Genomic DNA, 18,515 nt, shown 5'->3' with positions numbered 1-18,515 from the left:
TTACTAAAGTAAGACAGATCTATCATTTTTTCACTGCCACATAAGCTACAATCCAAACATGAAAACTTTAGAGAGGTCTAAAAGCAAATAATGGGGCACAAAGTCACATAAATATGCTAGACTTCACAAAGTTTGCACTAAAGGTTTCAAGTTCCTCTAACATGTAGATTCAAGTTGCAAGTAATTATCATCAATAATTAATAGAAAAGATGTTTGAAGTCTATTCTATGATTAAGATTAAATATCAAGAAGCAGATGTTGTATAAGATTACAACAAAGAAGCATAGATAGATTTTATAGCATAGTTGGAGAAGATTCCATTGAATGAAGATTATACCTAATTTTTATTATGTCAAGCAATCAAATTTCAAAATTAAGTAAAAAATATTAAGGAAATATTAACACTTCTTTACAATATGCATATTTAAGCACATACAAGAGATAGTATATCAAATTTACATCAACAAAAAAATATTTAACTACCTAGCAACAAAACTATAAAATTAATATAGATACAGAATCATAGCCAAGGATAGCTGCTTGAATTAGAGTGATCCACTCACTACAAAGCTTATATACTTAAATTGCCTTAGAATCACAATATAAGCTCGAAATCGCACTAGAAGTAGTTCAAAAGAAGCTAAAATACATATGTATGTAAATGAGCATGATGGCATATGACTACATAGCATCGTAATGGTCACACCATGCAGTAGTCCTTGACCATCATGACATGCTTACCTTATCCTTTAGATCTCATTTATGAATTCATAACCTACAATCTCAAAATTCTCCCTCTCCAAAATACAACATCTAATGGCAATATTCTGCAATAAGACCTATCAATATGAATATTCTAATATCTAAATTCTACACTACCTATCCTAATGCAAAATCTACAACATCATTCCTAGCAAGTAACACTCTAATTGATATAATTTCACTAAAATTAAATTGTATACAAAAATATAGTCATGAATATTAAATAACGATTTGAAAGATTTTGAGACGTCAAACATCCAAACCATAAGAGGGAAAGAGGGAGAGAAATTTAGGATCTAATATTAAAGAAAGATAATTTTTTGAATGGCTGAAAGAACACTAATTCATTAGGGTGCATGTCCTTCCTACCACTCCAATTTAAAACATCTTATATACTTTGTGAATCCCTTGTAATCAATTGTTGTTAGGAACATAGTCTTTAGAACCTTCTAGAGACAAGTTTCTAGAACTTTCTGGAAGCAAGTCTCTGGAACCTTCTAGAAGCTTTTTAGTTGGTAGAAGATGTTAGGGACATAGTCCTTAGAATCTTCTAGAGACAAGTTTCTAGAACCTTCTAACAACAAGTCTCTGGAAACTTTTAGAAGCTTCTTAGTTGATAGAAGTTGCTTAAGAAGCTTCCTAAATAGGAGTATATATTGGAGTTGAGGCTGAAGAGTTCTTCAGTCTCGACAACACATCTCTTGGAGCTCTAGCTCACCTTTTTGGTGTTGTTCTTGTATTCATCTGATTAATCTAGTTCTTGCCAATTCTTCTTGAACTTCTTGTTAGATCTCGAATCTGTATTTCTGTGTCCGTGACAGTTTGTCGAGACTTCACTCATCTCAGATATCAGAGCTAGTTTCTTCCTCGTTAGAATATGGATTACTCCTCTGCTTGAAAGTGTACTAGCATTTTAGAGGTTGCGGATTACCCTCCTCTAAACTGATACTTCTTTTGTTACAATATTGGAATCTTATTCTTCTTGGAGAGAGTGGATTACCCCTTTTCTTGAAGCTCTTAAGGCATTTTAGAGGTTGCGGAGTACCCTCCTCTAAACCAATATTGTCTTCTTGTACAGTCATTTCTGTCCTTCTTTTAGAATGGCCGGAGGTTAAGACATTAGTATGACGGAAAATTTGGAGTCCAAGTTGGATGCTATCATGAATGCCTTCGCTACGTTATCGCAAAGAACTGCAGAGATTGAAGGAGTCTTGGCAAGACTTCATAATGATGGAGCATCTGGGATGGCACAATCTAGGTTGCACCAGCCTCAAACTTCTACACTTTGAGAAGCAACTTTGCCTCAAGTTCGACAAGCACCGCTGATTCTACAACATAAGGAGCTCCAAGTTAGCCTTCCGGATAAGTTCGATGGTACGCGTTCCAAGTTTCAAGGATTCGTCAACCAAATCAGGTTGATAACAGTTTTACAGCTCGAATGCTATCCAAGGGAGGAGTCACATGTTGGGCTTGTTGGAACCTTACTTACAAGGCAAGCTCTATCAGGGTTTGCTCATTTGTTTGAGAAACGATCGTCCATACTAAACAACTTTGAAACCTTTTTGGAGGCGTTTGTGGAAGCATTTGGTGAACACGACAAGGTTCGATGGGCTACAACAAAGATCCGGTCACTACGACAAGTGCTGCACTCTACATCAGTCTATGCATCGGACTTCAAGCAATTAGCATTTGGGACGAAGAAGCGTTGATGAGTCAATTCTATTGGGATTTAAGGGATGATGTGAAAGATTTGTTGTGAACTCTTCTTGATCCACAAACGCTTAACGAAGCCATTGGACAAGCTCTGAAGTGCGATAACCGCCTATTCCAATGCCGCCAAGACCAACGTTTAAGACAACATATGATTCGCCACGCCCCAACTATGTCGACAAGTAACGTAAATTCACATTCAGAGGTAGAAGACATGCAAATTCATGTGGTACGTGTCAAATCCCTTACTCTAGAAGAAAAAAAAGCGGCGTATGGAGGAAGGTCTATGCTTATATTGCGGTGAAGAAGGCCACAAAGTTAGAAACTGCCCCAAGAAGCAAGATCGATGTATTGTCAAGACTAGGGGTGCGTTTGTTGAGAAAAACGAGGATGCCCAGCCACAATAGGAACTGTGCGGCTGGACAGTGAAATATCGCAACAACAACCAGGTTCCTTTCTTTCCGCTCAACCTGCCCTTTGCTTTACAATCCCTTTGCTTATTGGCCCTCAAAAACTAAGAACCTTAGCATTATTAGATTCAAGAGCATCTGCTTGTTTCTTAGATGAAGAATTTGCAAAACATCATAAGATCCCTTTAGTACAAAAATCCAAACCTGTTCACGTTGAGGTCATAGATGGACGATCTTTATTGTCTGGTAGTATCACCCATAAATCAGAACCTATAGAAGTGATGTTCAAGGACCGTAGTAGTCATATTATTTTCAATATTATTAGAATCCCATCAAATCCTGTTATTCTTGGTCTTTCTTAGTTGGAAAAGCATAACCCACCTATAGATTGGAAGTTGCGAAAGATGACCTTTGCCACAAAACCACCTAAGAACAAGCCTAGTAAGAAACCCCAAATAGAGAAATCCTTATTCATTGGAGCAAGAGCGTTTATAAGATCGTCTAAGAAAGGCACATCATTTGTCATTTATGTCGCTTCAACTACCGAGAAGAAGATCTCAACAGCAAGTATACCTGAGCAATATAAGGATTTTAAAGACGTGTTTCAAAAGAAGAATGCCAACATGCTACTAGAACACCGACCATATGATTGCGCTATAGACTTGCAATAAGGAGCACAACCGCCTTTTGGCCCAATCTACAATCTATCGCAGATGGAGTTGGCAGAGTTGCGAAAGTATATTGATGAGAATCTAGCCAAGAACTTCATCCGTCATTCAAAATTGTCAGCTGGAGCACCCATCTTATTTGTGAAGAAGAAAGATGGCTCGTTGTGGATATGCGTAGACTATCGAGGCCTCAACAAGGTAACAAAGAAGAATCGTTATTCGTTACCCTTGATTTCTGGTCTCTTAGAAAAACTTAGACGTGCAAGGATCTTTACAAAAATTGATCTAAGGAGAGCTTACAACCTCGTACAAATTAAGGAAGGAGATGAGTGGAAGACAGTGTTCCGTACAAGGTATGGCCATTTTGAGTATAATGTCATGCCCTTTGGTCTTACCAATGCTCCAGCGGTCTTTCAACATATGATGAATGACATTTTTCGAGAGCACCTTGACGATTTTGTTGTCATCTATTTGGATGATATTTTGATATTCTCCAAAAACGAAGAAGAGCATGAAAAGCACGTTCGTTTGATCTTGGAGAAACTACGCGAGCGAGGACTATATGCCAAGTTGGAGAAGTATTTATTTCACTAAATAGAGATGGAATTTTTGGATTTCGTTGCAACTACAGAAGGCTTGAAGATGGACCCCAAGAAGGTGGAAGCAATCGTGTCCTGGGAGGTTCTAAAGATAGTAAAAGACGTACAATGCTTTCTTGGTTTTGCTAACTTCTATTGGATCTTTATCAAGAATTACTCTCAAGTTGCTACTCCTCTCACTTGGTTGACATGCAAGAATAAGCTGGAATGGGGACCTCTAGCGGAGAAGGCATTTCAAGACCTGAAGATCGCATTTACTACAACTCCAATCTTGGTACATCCAGACTTTACAAAGGTCTTTTATTTAGAAACTGATGCTTCGGATTTTGCTTTGGGAGCTGTACTTTCACAAATAAGAAAAGACAAGAAGCTCCATCTGGTTGCATTCTATTCTCGAAAGTTCTCTGCTACTAAAATCAATTATGAGATCCACGATAAGGAATTTCTTGCTATAGTGGATTCTTTCCAAGAATGGCGTCACTTTCTTGAAGGAGTTGCACACCCAGTGATCATATACACAGATCACAAGAATTTGGAGTATTTCATGTCGGCTCGAGTTCTAAATCGACGTCAAGCTCAGTGAAATATGTCACTATCTAGGTTCGATTTTGTTATCACTTATCATCCTAGAAAGTAGCAAGGACTATTTGATGCCTTATCAAGGAGATTGTATCTTATACCAAAGGCTGAAGAAGCAGCGTTTGATCAACAATGTACGACGTTGTTGAAGCTAGAGCAATTTTGGCTTTGCGCTACTATTGTGTCAATTGATGCTGACTTCCTGAATCAGGTACGTGTCGTGACCATTGAAGATTCAGTAGCCATTGATATCAAGCAGCATGCCAATGACGACAAGTTCAAGGTGGAAGGAGATCTTTTATACTTTGAAGAGCGGTTGTATATCCCAAAAGGACCAGCACGACTCCGAGTTCTTCAATCTCGCCACGATTTTCCAATTGTGGGACATTTTGGATTCAACAAGACCTTAGAGCTTATTTCTCGAGATTTTTGGTGGCCCCAAATGTGGAAGGATGTGAAAGATTTTGTCATCTCTTGTGACTTCTGTTCAAGATCCAAGAATCCTCGACATTGCCCTTATGGACTTCTACAGCCATTGCCGATTCCACGTCGACCATGGTCTTGAGTTTCCATAGACTTCATCACGGACCTGCCATCATCGAACTTATTTGACAGCATCTTTGTCGTGGTAGATCGGCTTACAAAGATGGTGCACTTTGTCCCTTGCAAGAAGACATCGTCCAGTGAAGTCACAGCAAGGCTCTTTCTTGATAATGTGTATCGATATCATGGACTACCGGATGATATCGTGTGAGATCGAGGAACCTAGTTCGTATCAAAGTTTTGGAGATCTCTCTTTGAGATACTGAAGGTGGATATCAAGCTTTCTTCGGCTTTTCATCCTCAAATTGACGGCCAAATGGAATGGGTGAACCAAGTCTTGGAACAATACTTACGATGCAGCATCAACTATCAACAAGACGATTGGACCACATATCTGTCGCTACCCAAGTTTGCATATAACAACACCCTCCATACATCGACTCAATACACACCATTCTTTTCCAATTATGGGTATCATTCGAAGCTTGATTTATTGAGTCCATCAACTAATAACAATCCAGCAGTTGAAGAATTTGCGAAACAATTATCAGAGCTTCAAAACACGTTGAAGCTTCAATTACAATCCGCTCAAGAATCCTACAAGGCGTCTGCAGATAGATTTCGGAATGAAGCACCTACTTTCAAAATTGGAGATAAAGCATGGCTTCTTTGACGAAATATCAAGACCAAGCGACCATGTGATAAGTTGGACTATTGAAGATTGAGACCATTTATCATCCAGAAGCAAATCAATCCAGTGGCATACCGTCTGGAATTACCGGCTTCTATGAAGGTACATCCAGTCTTTCATGTTTTTTTGTTGGAGCCTTATCGAGAGTCGTCTTTTCTTGGAAGAATGCAATGTCCACCACCTAGTATTGAGATCGAGAACCATGAGGAATACGAGGTTGAAAAGGTACTGATTCATGGTGAAGGTGAGGCAAGTTGGAGTATCTTGTTCATTGGTGCGGCTACGACATTAATGAGCGAACATGGGAGCGAGCTGAAAATCTCACCAATGCATCGCAAAAGGTACAAGAGTTTCATCAACAACATCCTCATAAACGTAAGCCGGTTCAACGATAGCTTCCTTCTGAAGCTTGCTTACCTAAGAATATAAGAAAGGGGGAGATCACCACCAAAATTCGTAGTTGATGTAGTTATTTTTTCCAAGATAAAGTAGAATTTTTTCAGTAGCCATAGTTTGGTCTTCTGATATGGATAGCCAAGAGATAGATACTATGCCAGTCAGATTATCTCAACCAACTAGCTCATGAAGGCGACCCCGAGATGAAGAACTGCCTATACCACGATGACGACGGAGGATACCAAGTAACCGATCATTGGTGATTGCATTTGAGTTCGAGCCTGCTTACGATGGTCAACCAGAAGGCGTGTTTCTTAGACAATTTCACAATGAGGACACAGAAATTCATGCTTGGTCACAAGTCAAAGGCGTGGGCCACTACCGTTGGCTTCAAGGGCCAATGAACCACTTGCCTTGTAAACAACAGTTTGTGTTCATAGCAAACGTTATGCGACAAATCTTCATTTTCTTGCGTTGGTAGTGATTAACAACAACATTGCTTCTCAGAGACCTCGAAGCTAAAGGAGGAAGTGATGTTAGGAACATAGTCCTTAGAATCTTCTAGAGACAAGTTTCTAGAACCTTCTAACAGCAAGTCTCTGGAAACTTTTAGAAGCTTCTTAGCTGATAGAAGTTGCTTGAGAAGCTTCCTAAATAGGAGTATATATTGGAATTGAGGTTGAAGAGTTCTTCAGTCTCGACAACACATCTCTTGGAGCTCTAGCTCACCTTTCTGGTGTTGTTGTTGTATTCAACTGATTAATCTAGTTCTTGCCAGTTCTTCTTGAACTTCTTGTTAGATCTCGAGTCTGTATTTCTGTGTCTGTGACAATTGTAAAATGTCCTATGGATTCCATACAATGTTAAGTTTTTTGATGAAAACAAAGAAGAATGCATGCAGTGAATGACAACCACATTTTGTCTTGGATGTTTATCTTTTGAGCAATCTTAATAATAGACCTATTGCATCCATGTTATTATCACAAAAAATGTGAATCTGTTTTTTAAATTTCTAAATGATTATGTTTCTATTAAGATTAAAAATAAATATAATATTCAATATTTTTAGTATATTTTTAAAAAGAAAGAAAACTCAAATACTATACTTTTAAATTACACAAAAATAGAACCAATGTAGATATTATGTATGCATGTATATGATATTATTTCTTTAGAAAATAATAAAAAATTATTCCAATTTTTTTTAAAATACCATTTAATTCATTTTATGGATCTTTTAATAAATATTAATATTTTAATCAATTTTTAAAAAATATCTATAATATTAATATTCATTTCAAAGCTAAAGATCATAACTTCAATATTCCAAATATATTTTTTTGTTTTCATTTTGCAAAGCAAATTTATCTAATATTTTTGAAAAGTCAAAAGTTTAATTTTTTAGTGAATAAATGAAAATTTCATTGCTAAAAAGTAAATGATATCAATGATAATATTACATAAATACAAAATGTCTAAACTAAAATATCTCAAAGAACTAAAATATGAACCTCAAAGAACTAAAATATCAAAACACTCTTGTGTCATTCAAAAAGACTAGAAAATCACTTAAAGATGATATAGTATTAAACTTAAATGGCTATTGGCAAAAACAAGAAGACTAAAAAGTCTTGAAATGAGACTAAAGACTACAAAGGCATTGACAAGAGTGAAGAAGGCTTCACTCTTGCCTCTATATATACTCTTAATTATGAGCTACATAGCAATATCCTATAGGATTTCTAAAATGTGTTGACTTTGCTAGATACATATCTTAATTTATAAGATAAGTTTTCTATATGTGCACCATATAGTTAGCTTGCTCTACAAGCTATCAACATGTGGTTAACTTATTGACCAAGTTTCTAACCTAAATTCAACTACAAATCTAAGTAAATATTAGAATTAATATGTAACACCTAGTAAGAAAAAAAAAACAAAAAAACCAAAAAAAACCAAAAAAACAAAATAAAATATAAAAAAAACATAAATTCACATACAAAAATAACCATGATCAGTGAGAGTTGTATCTATTAAGAATAAAACAAATAGACATGTGTGAAAAACCTGATTCATGGATTAGGGCTTACATTGTAGAACAAAAAGCAATACCAAATTGCAAAAAAGATATTCCTGCTAGACAATGAATTGCCATTGCAAACAAATCAAAAAACCCAACTTGTTGTAATGAAATGTGAAGTAATTGAGTGATTAAATGCAAAGTCAATGAATTACTACAAACTCACTGAGCAAAGACTACAAGAACATCACCTCCTTGATGCCAAAAGAGAATTTAAGCCAACAATTTGAAATATCTTTTAATCTTAAATTTGATTTTAAATTTACTTACAAACTCAAAATGGTTTTATTTTATTTTACTTCGTTTTTGAATATTTCAAATATTAAAACTTTTGACTATAAGTATTGAGTTGAACAAGTATTACTCATTTAGAAGAACTATCTAATGTAAAAATAAGTCATAGTAGAAAAGTAATTATATTAGAAACTTGAGTTTTTGCTCAAAACTTAAATAAGAATGATTCATTCTGATATTTAATATATTATATACTTGATAAATGTGTATTTTTATTTGTAATGAGATTGTTTTTTTGTTTAATTTTTTAATTACAACTTTATAATTGATAAACATATTTTGTAGTAAAAAAAATGTGAAAACATTATAGTGCAACTAATTGAATAGACATTGTGAAATATTTCATTCAATTCTAAATATAAATATTAAAATGCATTTATAACTATATAATCTATAAATAAATTAAAAGAGAACAATTTCTATTTGTATGTAACAATAGTCAACAAATTACAGCAATCTTGTAGTCAATATATAAACCAGTTACTAGAAAAACTTTAATTTTAAGAAATATTCATTTTTCAACAATAAAAAAATGATTGCCTTTAATTATTATATTGATTACTTAATTAATATAAACATCATACATCCATAAAAACTATGAATTGGATTAAAATGGTTAAAAATAATTCTTATAATTAATGATCAGTAAACACATTTGCAGCACTTATTTTGTTGCTTATTCATTTTATTGCAACACTTTATTTTATGTTTTTTTTTAATAATAGTTACTATTATTGTATAAATTACATGCTAAAAATAAATTTGTCAGTTTTTATTAAATTGTAAACATCAATGAATAATTTTGAATAGTATATTTGAGGTTATATCTTGATTCGAAATTACTAAAAAAAAATACTTCATTTTCATTATAGTATTAAGCTAAATAGAACACAAAAAATATGAATAAATGAATTTTATTTTAGCTGCAATTTATTCATGCCTATTGCACTAATTCCATTAAAAGCGTGTATATATAGAAGTTTTACTGTTATGCATTAATCCATTTCAACCAGAAATAAAAACTCAAAAAAATACTTACACCTGTAACATACAATAATACAGACCTACTCAACTACCATTGTAACATGTTCATAATAATAATACACAGAATGTCAAGATAAATTCTTTTTTGAATGTATTAAATTAAAAAATCATATGTTCTTGAGATTCACTGGTAAAGGAGAAAATCATGGAGGAAATTTCAATATTTTGTGTGCAATCACAAATTCGAAATGTGTTTTCATATGTCTTATCAACAGCTACATGTGCCTACACTATCCATGAAGAATCCTTGAGCGGATTCATATCAAAGATCTCAAGTGCAAAAACATGTTAAGAGTAAAGGAAGCTTGATCGTCGGCAAACTACTTGGCTTAGCTGAACAACCATGGAATCCAAGTCCAGCCTTTGATCTATCTGTAAACTGTAAGCTCTGAAATCACTTCAGCAGTAATAGTGAAAGTACGCTGATTTTGACAGTGGTATGTATCATGTGTCAACACTTCCTGAACTCGCCTCATGTGAGTTAGTTGACATGCTAAGTTTTGTGATTGTATAAGGCTCCTATGACTTTTTGGAAAGATTGGAATGAGTCCACATACCTGAATTCGATTGCGCTGTAATGGTAAATTCTGGCAATAAGGGGAGGATACAGATGGGTTCGTGGTTCAGTCTGAGAATGCTTGGATTACAGGTGCGAGATGTGAGCGAAGATGCTGCACTCTCAACTTCCGCATGATCGTCTGAGAGAGTTCTCTCAGATGAGCTTTTTACTTGTCCTTTCCCCTTGATCAAATCGTACGAGCCCAGTTTCTTTTCGATTACTTTTTCCATGTTTATAATAACAGTGTCTGTCAGTGAGGTCTAGTCGAATGTTTTCTGTTGAAATTGAATGTTGTAGTTTCCATTTCAAACAGCTTGCTCAATTCCTTCTAGACTTCTAGCATAGCCTTTCTGTAAGAAGGTGCCATCAATATTGAAGATATTTCAAGCACATAATTTCATAAAGTTATGCACAGCTAAAGGTGAAAACGGTTGGAGAAAAGAAACATTGTGTGCTTTTATTTAAACACATTTTTCGGGTTAAAGATCTGGCTAGCACTGCTCATATATGAAATAGGTCGGAATCATCTTCATGCTGTCATGCCCGCTTTGGACTTGCAGTAGTTTTCAATGTACTCAAAAGTCATACTCTTCGGTCGTTCAATTGGAAGACCAAGTGCTCGATCCCAGATGAGCTGCACATCAAACACATTTATTCAACTTCGACAAATTCTAGGGATGGGAGAAAAGTGACGAGAAAACAAACATAAAATTCCATAAATGTTAAGTGAACATGAATAACTTTAAGTGTAAGTTGAGCATATTCAATATCTAAAGTCAAAGGAAGAGCATACCTGAGAGAGGACACCCATGGCACGTGATACTCCAAAAAGCACAGTGTAGTAGCTGTAATCGATCAAGTCAAAAAATAAAATTAGGATGTTAATTATAGCAGGTGAACATCACACCATACAATGGTAAAGGAGAACATTGTACAATGTCATATTACGCCAGAAAGGGCAACTATAAAACGTTGCAGGTATTATAACTCACTTCTGTTCTTTCAAGCCGTAGTACTGAAGCAGGACACCGCTGTGAGCATCCACATTAGGCCAGGGGTTCTTGACCTGATCACTCGCACACGAACACAAGTAAGACTTCAAAATGACTTCAAAAGAAGTGGAATTTTTTTTCTTGACGGCGACTACTTCATAAAGTTCTTAAACCTTCGAAACTTACCTTTCCGCCTGCCAAAAGAATAGGAGGAACCACCTCAAACAATTTCGATACCTGCAAAGCATGACATGTCCAAGACATGTTAATATAGAGCCTCTATTTTTACACCAGATACATGAGATTTGATCAACCAAGCAAAACAATATTTTCATTTTGAAGAACTACAGGTCATAAAACTCAGTGAGTTCGGACTTCATTTCTGGGGTATTGACGTGCTTCAGGTGTATGAACCTTGCCTTAAAGCGAATGAAAAATTATTTGTATTCAACGTACCTCATCACAATTGGATACATACCAGGATGTAATCATTGCACGAACGGATTATTTCCAACATTGTAATGCATGGATTACTCAGGAATGCTTGATGGGACATTCACTTACAATTTATGATACAGAAAGTTGTCTACATTTTACATGGTCGTTCTTACCATTTCAAAAATAGACTGTAGATAGAAATCATACCATCTTGAACATGGGATCTTCGGGAAGATGTTTAAGTGCAAATTCACGCTGACATATATATCGGGGGTCAGTTTTCCTCAGCACAGCATGCCCAAACCCAGGTACAACCTGTTTCAACGAAGTGTAAAAATTATTTTTGTCAATTTTCCTCTTTAAAATACACAAGATAAAACGACTACAACAAAAATTAGCTGGGTTCGAAATAAACTGCAGTATCCACAGATGTTGACACTTTAAACGTGTAGTTAAAGCAATTTCACCCAGATAGTTTCTTGCGGCTAACATAATTGAGAATGGACGTACCCGACCGCTCTTTAAGGTCTTATGAATGTAGTCCTTAAGTTGATCGAGTGAGACTTCACTACCAATTTCATCTACCACTTGCTGAATCCAGCGCAGCACTTCCTGCAACATCAATTATAATTAGTGAACGTTCTAAGAACACATAAAAACCATATCAGTCAAACAAAGAAAGCTGAATTAGATGTTCGATGAGAAGCTTTTCCAATTTTAGAGGAATGCAGGGATATCAGCTCCAAGCAACTAGCAATATTCCATATCATCTAGGGAAAAGGAGTTCGCTGTCGAGGTAAGTTCTTAATGATTCAGATTTCAAATATATATATAAAAATCAGATGACATAGCTCAGACCCTTCCGAACCAGTGTGGTCCTAAACTGTTGATTGGAGGTAGAGAAGTGAAAACATATTTTGTTTAAAAGGTCAGTAGTCTGTCAACCATCATCAAGTGCAGCCATGCATTTGAAAGTCAAATACATGCCAAATGACGACGTGGAAGCACTTCTCAAGTACTACAATTGCTTTGACATATGTACGAACAATACTTGGTTTTGCCGCAGAATTGTGGATATAGTGAGGCAACCAGGAAGTTAATGAATGGTAAATAATGTGCGAGAGAGTACATCTCGTTGAGAACAAAGCCCCCATATCCATATCAATCTGTCACTGATCACAAAACCTTCGCTTATTATATCATGATATTAGAGAACATTTTTCAAAGTTATGAGACTGACCTGATTTGCAAGCCCGTGCAGAGGGCCTGCTAAACCGTTCATTCCAGCAGCAAAAGACAGATATGGATCCGATAGAGCACTCCCAACCTGGCAGAGGTAACATTTTCAGATAGGTGTTAAAAAGAACCAGGTTAAAATTCATAATAAATATTCATCGAAATGAAACGACAGCAGAACACTCTCAAATAAAATGCTTCGCACAGAAACTGGGTATTACGAACCTGCAAATGTACCACTAAACACCACGAAATATTTTGACTTTCACCGTAAAAATAATATTTCATTAGGATTTCGTAACTTCAGGTACAGAGGGAAATAGCGTACCAAGTGGACAGTGTGTGCGCTTACATTGCCTCCTTCGTGATCACTAACACAATTGTACCAGTCCTTTAACAGAGTTACTCATCGACCTCAAAAGGAAGCAAAAAAACCTAGATAATACTGTAATTAAATCTGCTCTAGCTTGAATGCCTGCACACAATGAAGGCTCCAAATATCTTTGAGCCCTCTGGTTTCAATATATTAGCAAATTAGTAAATTACCAAAATTGAAGGACAAAAACAAGGTATCTTAAGCATCCAGCTTGAAAATACCTGTGAATGCTCACGTAAAGGCGCATCAACTCATGCATCAACTCATCTTTAAAGCCCAACATGTGAGCAAAATTAGCGGCGTAATCCAAACTTGAATCTGCTGCAATCACATCTCCACCTTTATACACCCTACAGAAAACAGCCCCAACGATGCATAAAGATAGAGCTTACCACATAGTTTCAAAAACAACAAGCATTTGTAGTTTGTGCATTTATCAATTGAAGGACTAGTACTTCATGGCAGATGCTGAGTAAAATTCCAAGCATGACCAAGAGACAGCAACTGAATGTAGCTTACCTCCGATATATGTACGCAGCTAACTCTGGCAAGCGGGCAATCAGATTCATAGAGTCCTCATAAACTGGTTCCCAGTACCTGTATAAATTAGAGCATTAGAAAACTGAGATATGGCTTCCTTGATGTTCAAAATATTATTATAGTTCACACTATCCAAGTTGACGAAGTTCTTTTCAAGCACAACCAATACTTCCAAAAGCATTAGGTTTTTTCTTCAATTGTCAAACAGGAAGACTTCATAAGTTGCAGAGTGTCAGAGTAGCAAAGTATCAGAGACACCCAAAATGTAGAGAAGTTGAACATACTTGCTCTTGTGCAATCCGCCTTCGTAAGCCTTTGCGAATTCACTTTCAGTCTGAACTGACAAACGAAATTGTTAGGCACATGTATTGCGGCAACTATAGCGAAATAGAATTGAATTCTTCATATGATGATGGTGATGAAATAAGGACAAACAAAAAGTTGTTCAAAGTATGGCATTCACATGAGGTAGAAATAAAGGATTAAATTGCAAGTACATACTGCAAAAAGAAGCGAACAATTGCATACTGTCACATTGACAAATAATCAAAATAGGTAGAACATGCTCTTGATTAAAATACACCTGAAGGGCCATGATGCCTGTCGTTAACTGGGTCATGGGATGTGCAGTCTTTGGGAGTGCGTTGATGACATCAAACACGTGACCTGAGGAAGCAATTCCATACCCCGAGGTTTATGTTGGAACACTTAAAAGGCATTCAATGCTCTAATGTACGAGCCTTACTCGGTACATAATATCATACTCCACCTTTACAAGCATATAAGAATGAACTATCCATACAGCGTACTCCACTAAAAAGATGTCTCATGCTGCCAGTTCCACCAGCAGTCTTAGACAAACACCTAATTCACATGACCAATATAATCCAGAACTTCTCCGCCTCTCTACAGCTACCCTATACCTGGGATTTTTGCGCGAGATCGCAAATCTTCACTCAGTGCATTGACTTGCTCTTTGGTTGGAACCTGCATGAACACACAAATTTTAATCGGGCCTGCAGACACTTTACGCTTGATCCAGCACCTAAAAACACCCTCAAGAACCCACAAATTCGACCCTAAACTGATTTGGAAGTGACGTCAGTACCTCTCCAGTCGAAAGGAGCCACAAAAAGCCTTCGGGGATCGGTTCACCACCAGGTATAGCTGCTGGAAGCTTTTTCTGACATTCAGGAATTGACATGCCTCTGAAGCGAATGCCCTGCAACAAGAAGTATACAGATCAATTATTCGGGTGAAACGCTCAGTCCTACAAAATGCCCAACCATTAGCTTCCCAGGATCTACTTTTGGGAAAAAACCATCACTTTGGAGAGAACTTGCAACCATTCTTAAATGATAAATTTCATGGAAATCTATCGTGCAGGTTGTCAAGTTCCACCTGGAACGGGATGCATATTAGCTGGCAGACAGTAAATATTAATTCTTCCGAAAAGCTTTACGGTACTTTAAGCACTATTTTGTAGGATTACAGTCTTGCACTTACGGCTAGTGTTTCCATAGTAAACTAGCCAAAGAATGAACTCTTAGAAGGTAATATGCTTCCTGACAGACGATGAATGACTTTCAGAGAAGCATAGCACTTACCTCCTCAGGATCAAGTAAGGATGTCTCCCATAGCATACCTTTGATGCCGCGCATTCCACCAATTGCCTGATAGATATCATCAAGAGCAAAAACATCCAATGATAAATATTATACATAATCATGGCCAAATCAGAACCATCCCTTTGACTAGAGTTGTTTAAAATGACATCTTACATTTGGACAAACACTAAAATACTGATGCTTTCTTAGCAAATCTTTCCACCAGGATGTCTGAAAAACATTTAGGTTCTCATACCATATCAACCGTGGTCTCTCCAAGTGAAACTTTTCCATACTTGCTTTTAATCGCCTTCAGCTTTTCCTGCATTTGTGCAACACTTCAAAATTATTCCAAAGAAGGGTTCCATAGAAGATTTCGTCAAGTACCGAAATAGCCTCGGCAAAGAAGTCGGCTGGCATTGGTCAAGTGCCATCAATCTGTGCTCATGTAAGCAATATCAGGAAAAAGCAGTGCACACAAAGTATATTTGAAAGCGAATTAAGAAATGAGCCACATATGCAGTTCACTTGCCCTCTCATCTGGGACCATTTCCGCAATCTTGGCTCGCAGGTCCTGCATGCAAAACAAGTCACATAGAGGAAACAGTTTATAGCCAATCTCTCGTAACAGCTCTTGTCCAAATGTGTCATCACACAGATGCAAAGAAAGTTTACTTAACCACAACTTAACAGTGTCAAAACTCGCGTCGATAATACGATATATCATTGCTGGTTATTGTCAATACAGCAGTGTCCATTTCACGAACAAAATGAATTCGGCTGAAAAATCCACTGTGACCAGCGATTCAACTAGCCAAGTTGAACTTAGACCGAAATGTTTGTTATGTATACTACTAAATAAACCCGAGGTAATCTACTTAATTATACCTACGGCGACGCAAAGATAGCCAAATGCAGTACGCGTTACTAAATCAATCTAGATTCTTCCAGCAATCAATACAGCAAAGTAACAACGGAACTGGGCTCAAAGGATAGAATCTCTTGTCAAATCAACTCCTTATCACCCACTCTCATGAATGCATACACACGTGGACTGCACATTCGTGATCAGACCATACATAATAGTTTTGTGCTGACATAAAGTCAGATACTGATCACATTGTCAAGGAAGCAGCGTTAAATCAAATATTGAAAAGCACAGAAGGTACTCAGTCATAACGCATGCAGACTTTGGTAACGAAGAAAGTAACGAAACCAATTGTAGTCTAAAGCGTAACAGCTAGTGATCACTTCTACACTTCCTCCTCAGCTGTACAATTCAAAAAGGAGAGACAACAGGGGGTTTCTGCTCAATTGCTGATGAGAATAATCCATTTGCAATTTTCGACAAGAATCGAAGCTGGCAAAGGACTGAAAAGTAAGCATGCCATGATTGATCCCCTCAAAGAGAACCAACTATAATTTCCTCTAACCAACACCGAGAACACAGGCTAGATGAGTCCATGACGGGAAGTAAATGATACATACCGCATTTGAGGCAGCCGATGAGGCTTGATAATACCGGGACCATCGTGCAGAGTGCGATGGCTTGAGCTGATCCAGCAGCAACTTCACCGCCTGAGTAAAAACAAGCCAACTAACGTCAAAAGACCTAAGCCTAGAATTATGTTATCAACGACACAAATCAACGGTTCACATTACACGTAGAGCACCATCACAACCAAGATAACTCCTCAACCACGATGGCTACATCGCCAACCACACGCCCGTCTCACGTATCAATCAATTCCTCCTACTCTAAACAATAAAAAACAACAAAAGCCAGGTGCTAATTCCAAACCCCACAAAAACACGAAGTCCACCAAGCCACAACTGACCTAACCACCGATCGTGATTAAACCCAACTCAGAATTCAAAACCTTTCTCAAACCCACCTACACGGATCACTCACACACAAAATCCCCACCCAAATTACACGCCCCAAAATCGACCAAATCGAGCCATGGAAAAAAGAACAAAGAAAACCCACCAAAGTAAACTCGAAACAACCCCACAACCAGAATCCCGTGAGTGCAACCCACAAAGAGATGCAACCCCAACACGAAACTCACCCGCGGCATTGCGTCTACGATTTGCAAAAAGCAACGCTGTGACTAGCGGCCCGATTGAGGGAGATCCAACAAGTGATCGACCCCAAGCGATGCTTAGTCCGTGAAATTCCGACACAAGAAGAATGGAGAATGAATGGGGATGGAGACGAGAGGGGGAAGAATCGGATCAAGGAGACGGGGAAGGCGAAGGGAGTGTGATGGCTGGCTGGCTGGCTTGCTGGCCCTTTGCGGCTTCGAAGGTCACGTGGAGGAAAACTGGTTAGGCAGCGGCATTCGCATGGGCTTCTGAGGTGGCTGCGGGGCTTTAGTCGCCGTATTTGAACCAAAATAAAAAAGAAAAAAAAAAATCCCAATTCCTCCTCACTAATGCCTGCTGCTGCTCACTGCGACGATGCGAGTAACCGCGATCCTCGCATTCTCGCGTTTGGTCCGGGAATTGCCCATCGAAAACGACGCCCACCCTCTGCGAAGTCCGACAGGGCGAATGGATGGATGTATCTACAGATGAAATAATGTCATGTGGATGTGTTTTGGATGGATGAGTTCCGTGGATGATATCGATGCGTTGTGGATGAATGTTTTTGGTTCAGAGAGAGGATGAATTCCACACAGAAATTGGAGTTATGAACACTTTATTTTATGTTGATTGTTGTGAAAGGACTGTCAGAGGAATAAATAAATAAATGAATAATTAAATAATTGTTTGGGGATGCTTACAAACAATATCAGCTTCACATGTGTGAGATATTATTCCACCTTCCATGTCTTCTTTTTTCTACAATAACAATGAACATGATTCTTTACAAAATCTTTCTTTTCTTTGCTTTTCTTTTCTTTTTTAATTTTTTTGAAGAGTTTATTGTGGGAGTCATAAGTAAGTGGTTTATAGACCATGGAAATGGGTGAAAAGAATTCATTT

The 18,515-nt window shown here is 37.2% G+C and overlaps 1 protein-coding gene across 1 annotated transcript; it reads right to left on the bottom strand.

Annotated features, from left to right (window-relative positions):
• Positions 1 to 10,766: 10,766 nt before the first annotated feature.
• LOC112290662 (citrate synthase, mitochondrial) lies at positions 10,767 to 17,751 on the bottom strand. The gene is made up of 19 exons (XM_024537208.3): positions 17,597 to 17,751; positions 17,013 to 17,102; positions 16,057 to 16,098; positions 15,781 to 15,846; positions 15,525 to 15,590; positions 15,026 to 15,139; positions 14,841 to 14,904; positions 14,501 to 14,583; positions 14,202 to 14,251; positions 13,897 to 13,974; positions 13,599 to 13,727; positions 13,330 to 13,372; positions 13,006 to 13,092; positions 12,276 to 12,377; positions 11,973 to 12,080; positions 11,514 to 11,564; positions 11,328 to 11,401; positions 11,129 to 11,180; positions 10,767 to 10,969 (listed from the first exon to the last, which is right to left on the bottom strand). The coding sequence occupies exons 1-19, from the start codon at positions 17,603 to 17,605 to the stop codon at positions 10,865 to 10,867; spliced, it is 1,413 nt and encodes a 470-aa protein (XP_024392976.1). The 5' UTR covers positions 17,606 to 17,751; the 3' UTR covers positions 10,767 to 10,864.
• Between the last annotated feature and the right edge of the window lie 764 nt (positions 17,752 to 18,515).

This window comes from Physcomitrium patens, chromosome 13 (assembly GCF_059467195.1).
Source record: "Physcomitrium patens ecotype Gransden chromosome 13, ASM5946719v1, whole genome shotgun sequence".
NCBI lineage: Eukaryota > Viridiplantae > Streptophyta > Bryopsida > Funariales > Funariaceae > Physcomitrium > Physcomitrium patens.
Note: the sequence above shows the minus strand (reverse complement) of the source record. Positions and strands in the feature narration are given on the sequence as shown.

Coding starts and splice junctions, on each gene's coding strand:
- LOC112290662 (XM_024537208.3), bottom strand. Junction 15,140..15,524: donor CCTTACTTGATCCTGAGGAG/GTAAGTGCTATG, acceptor TTCTTGTTGCAG/GGCATTCGCTTCAGAGGCAT. Junction 12,378..13,005: donor TGCACGGGCTTGCAAATCAG/GTCAGTCTCATA, acceptor TTGATGTTGCAG/GAAGTGCTGCGCTGGATTCA.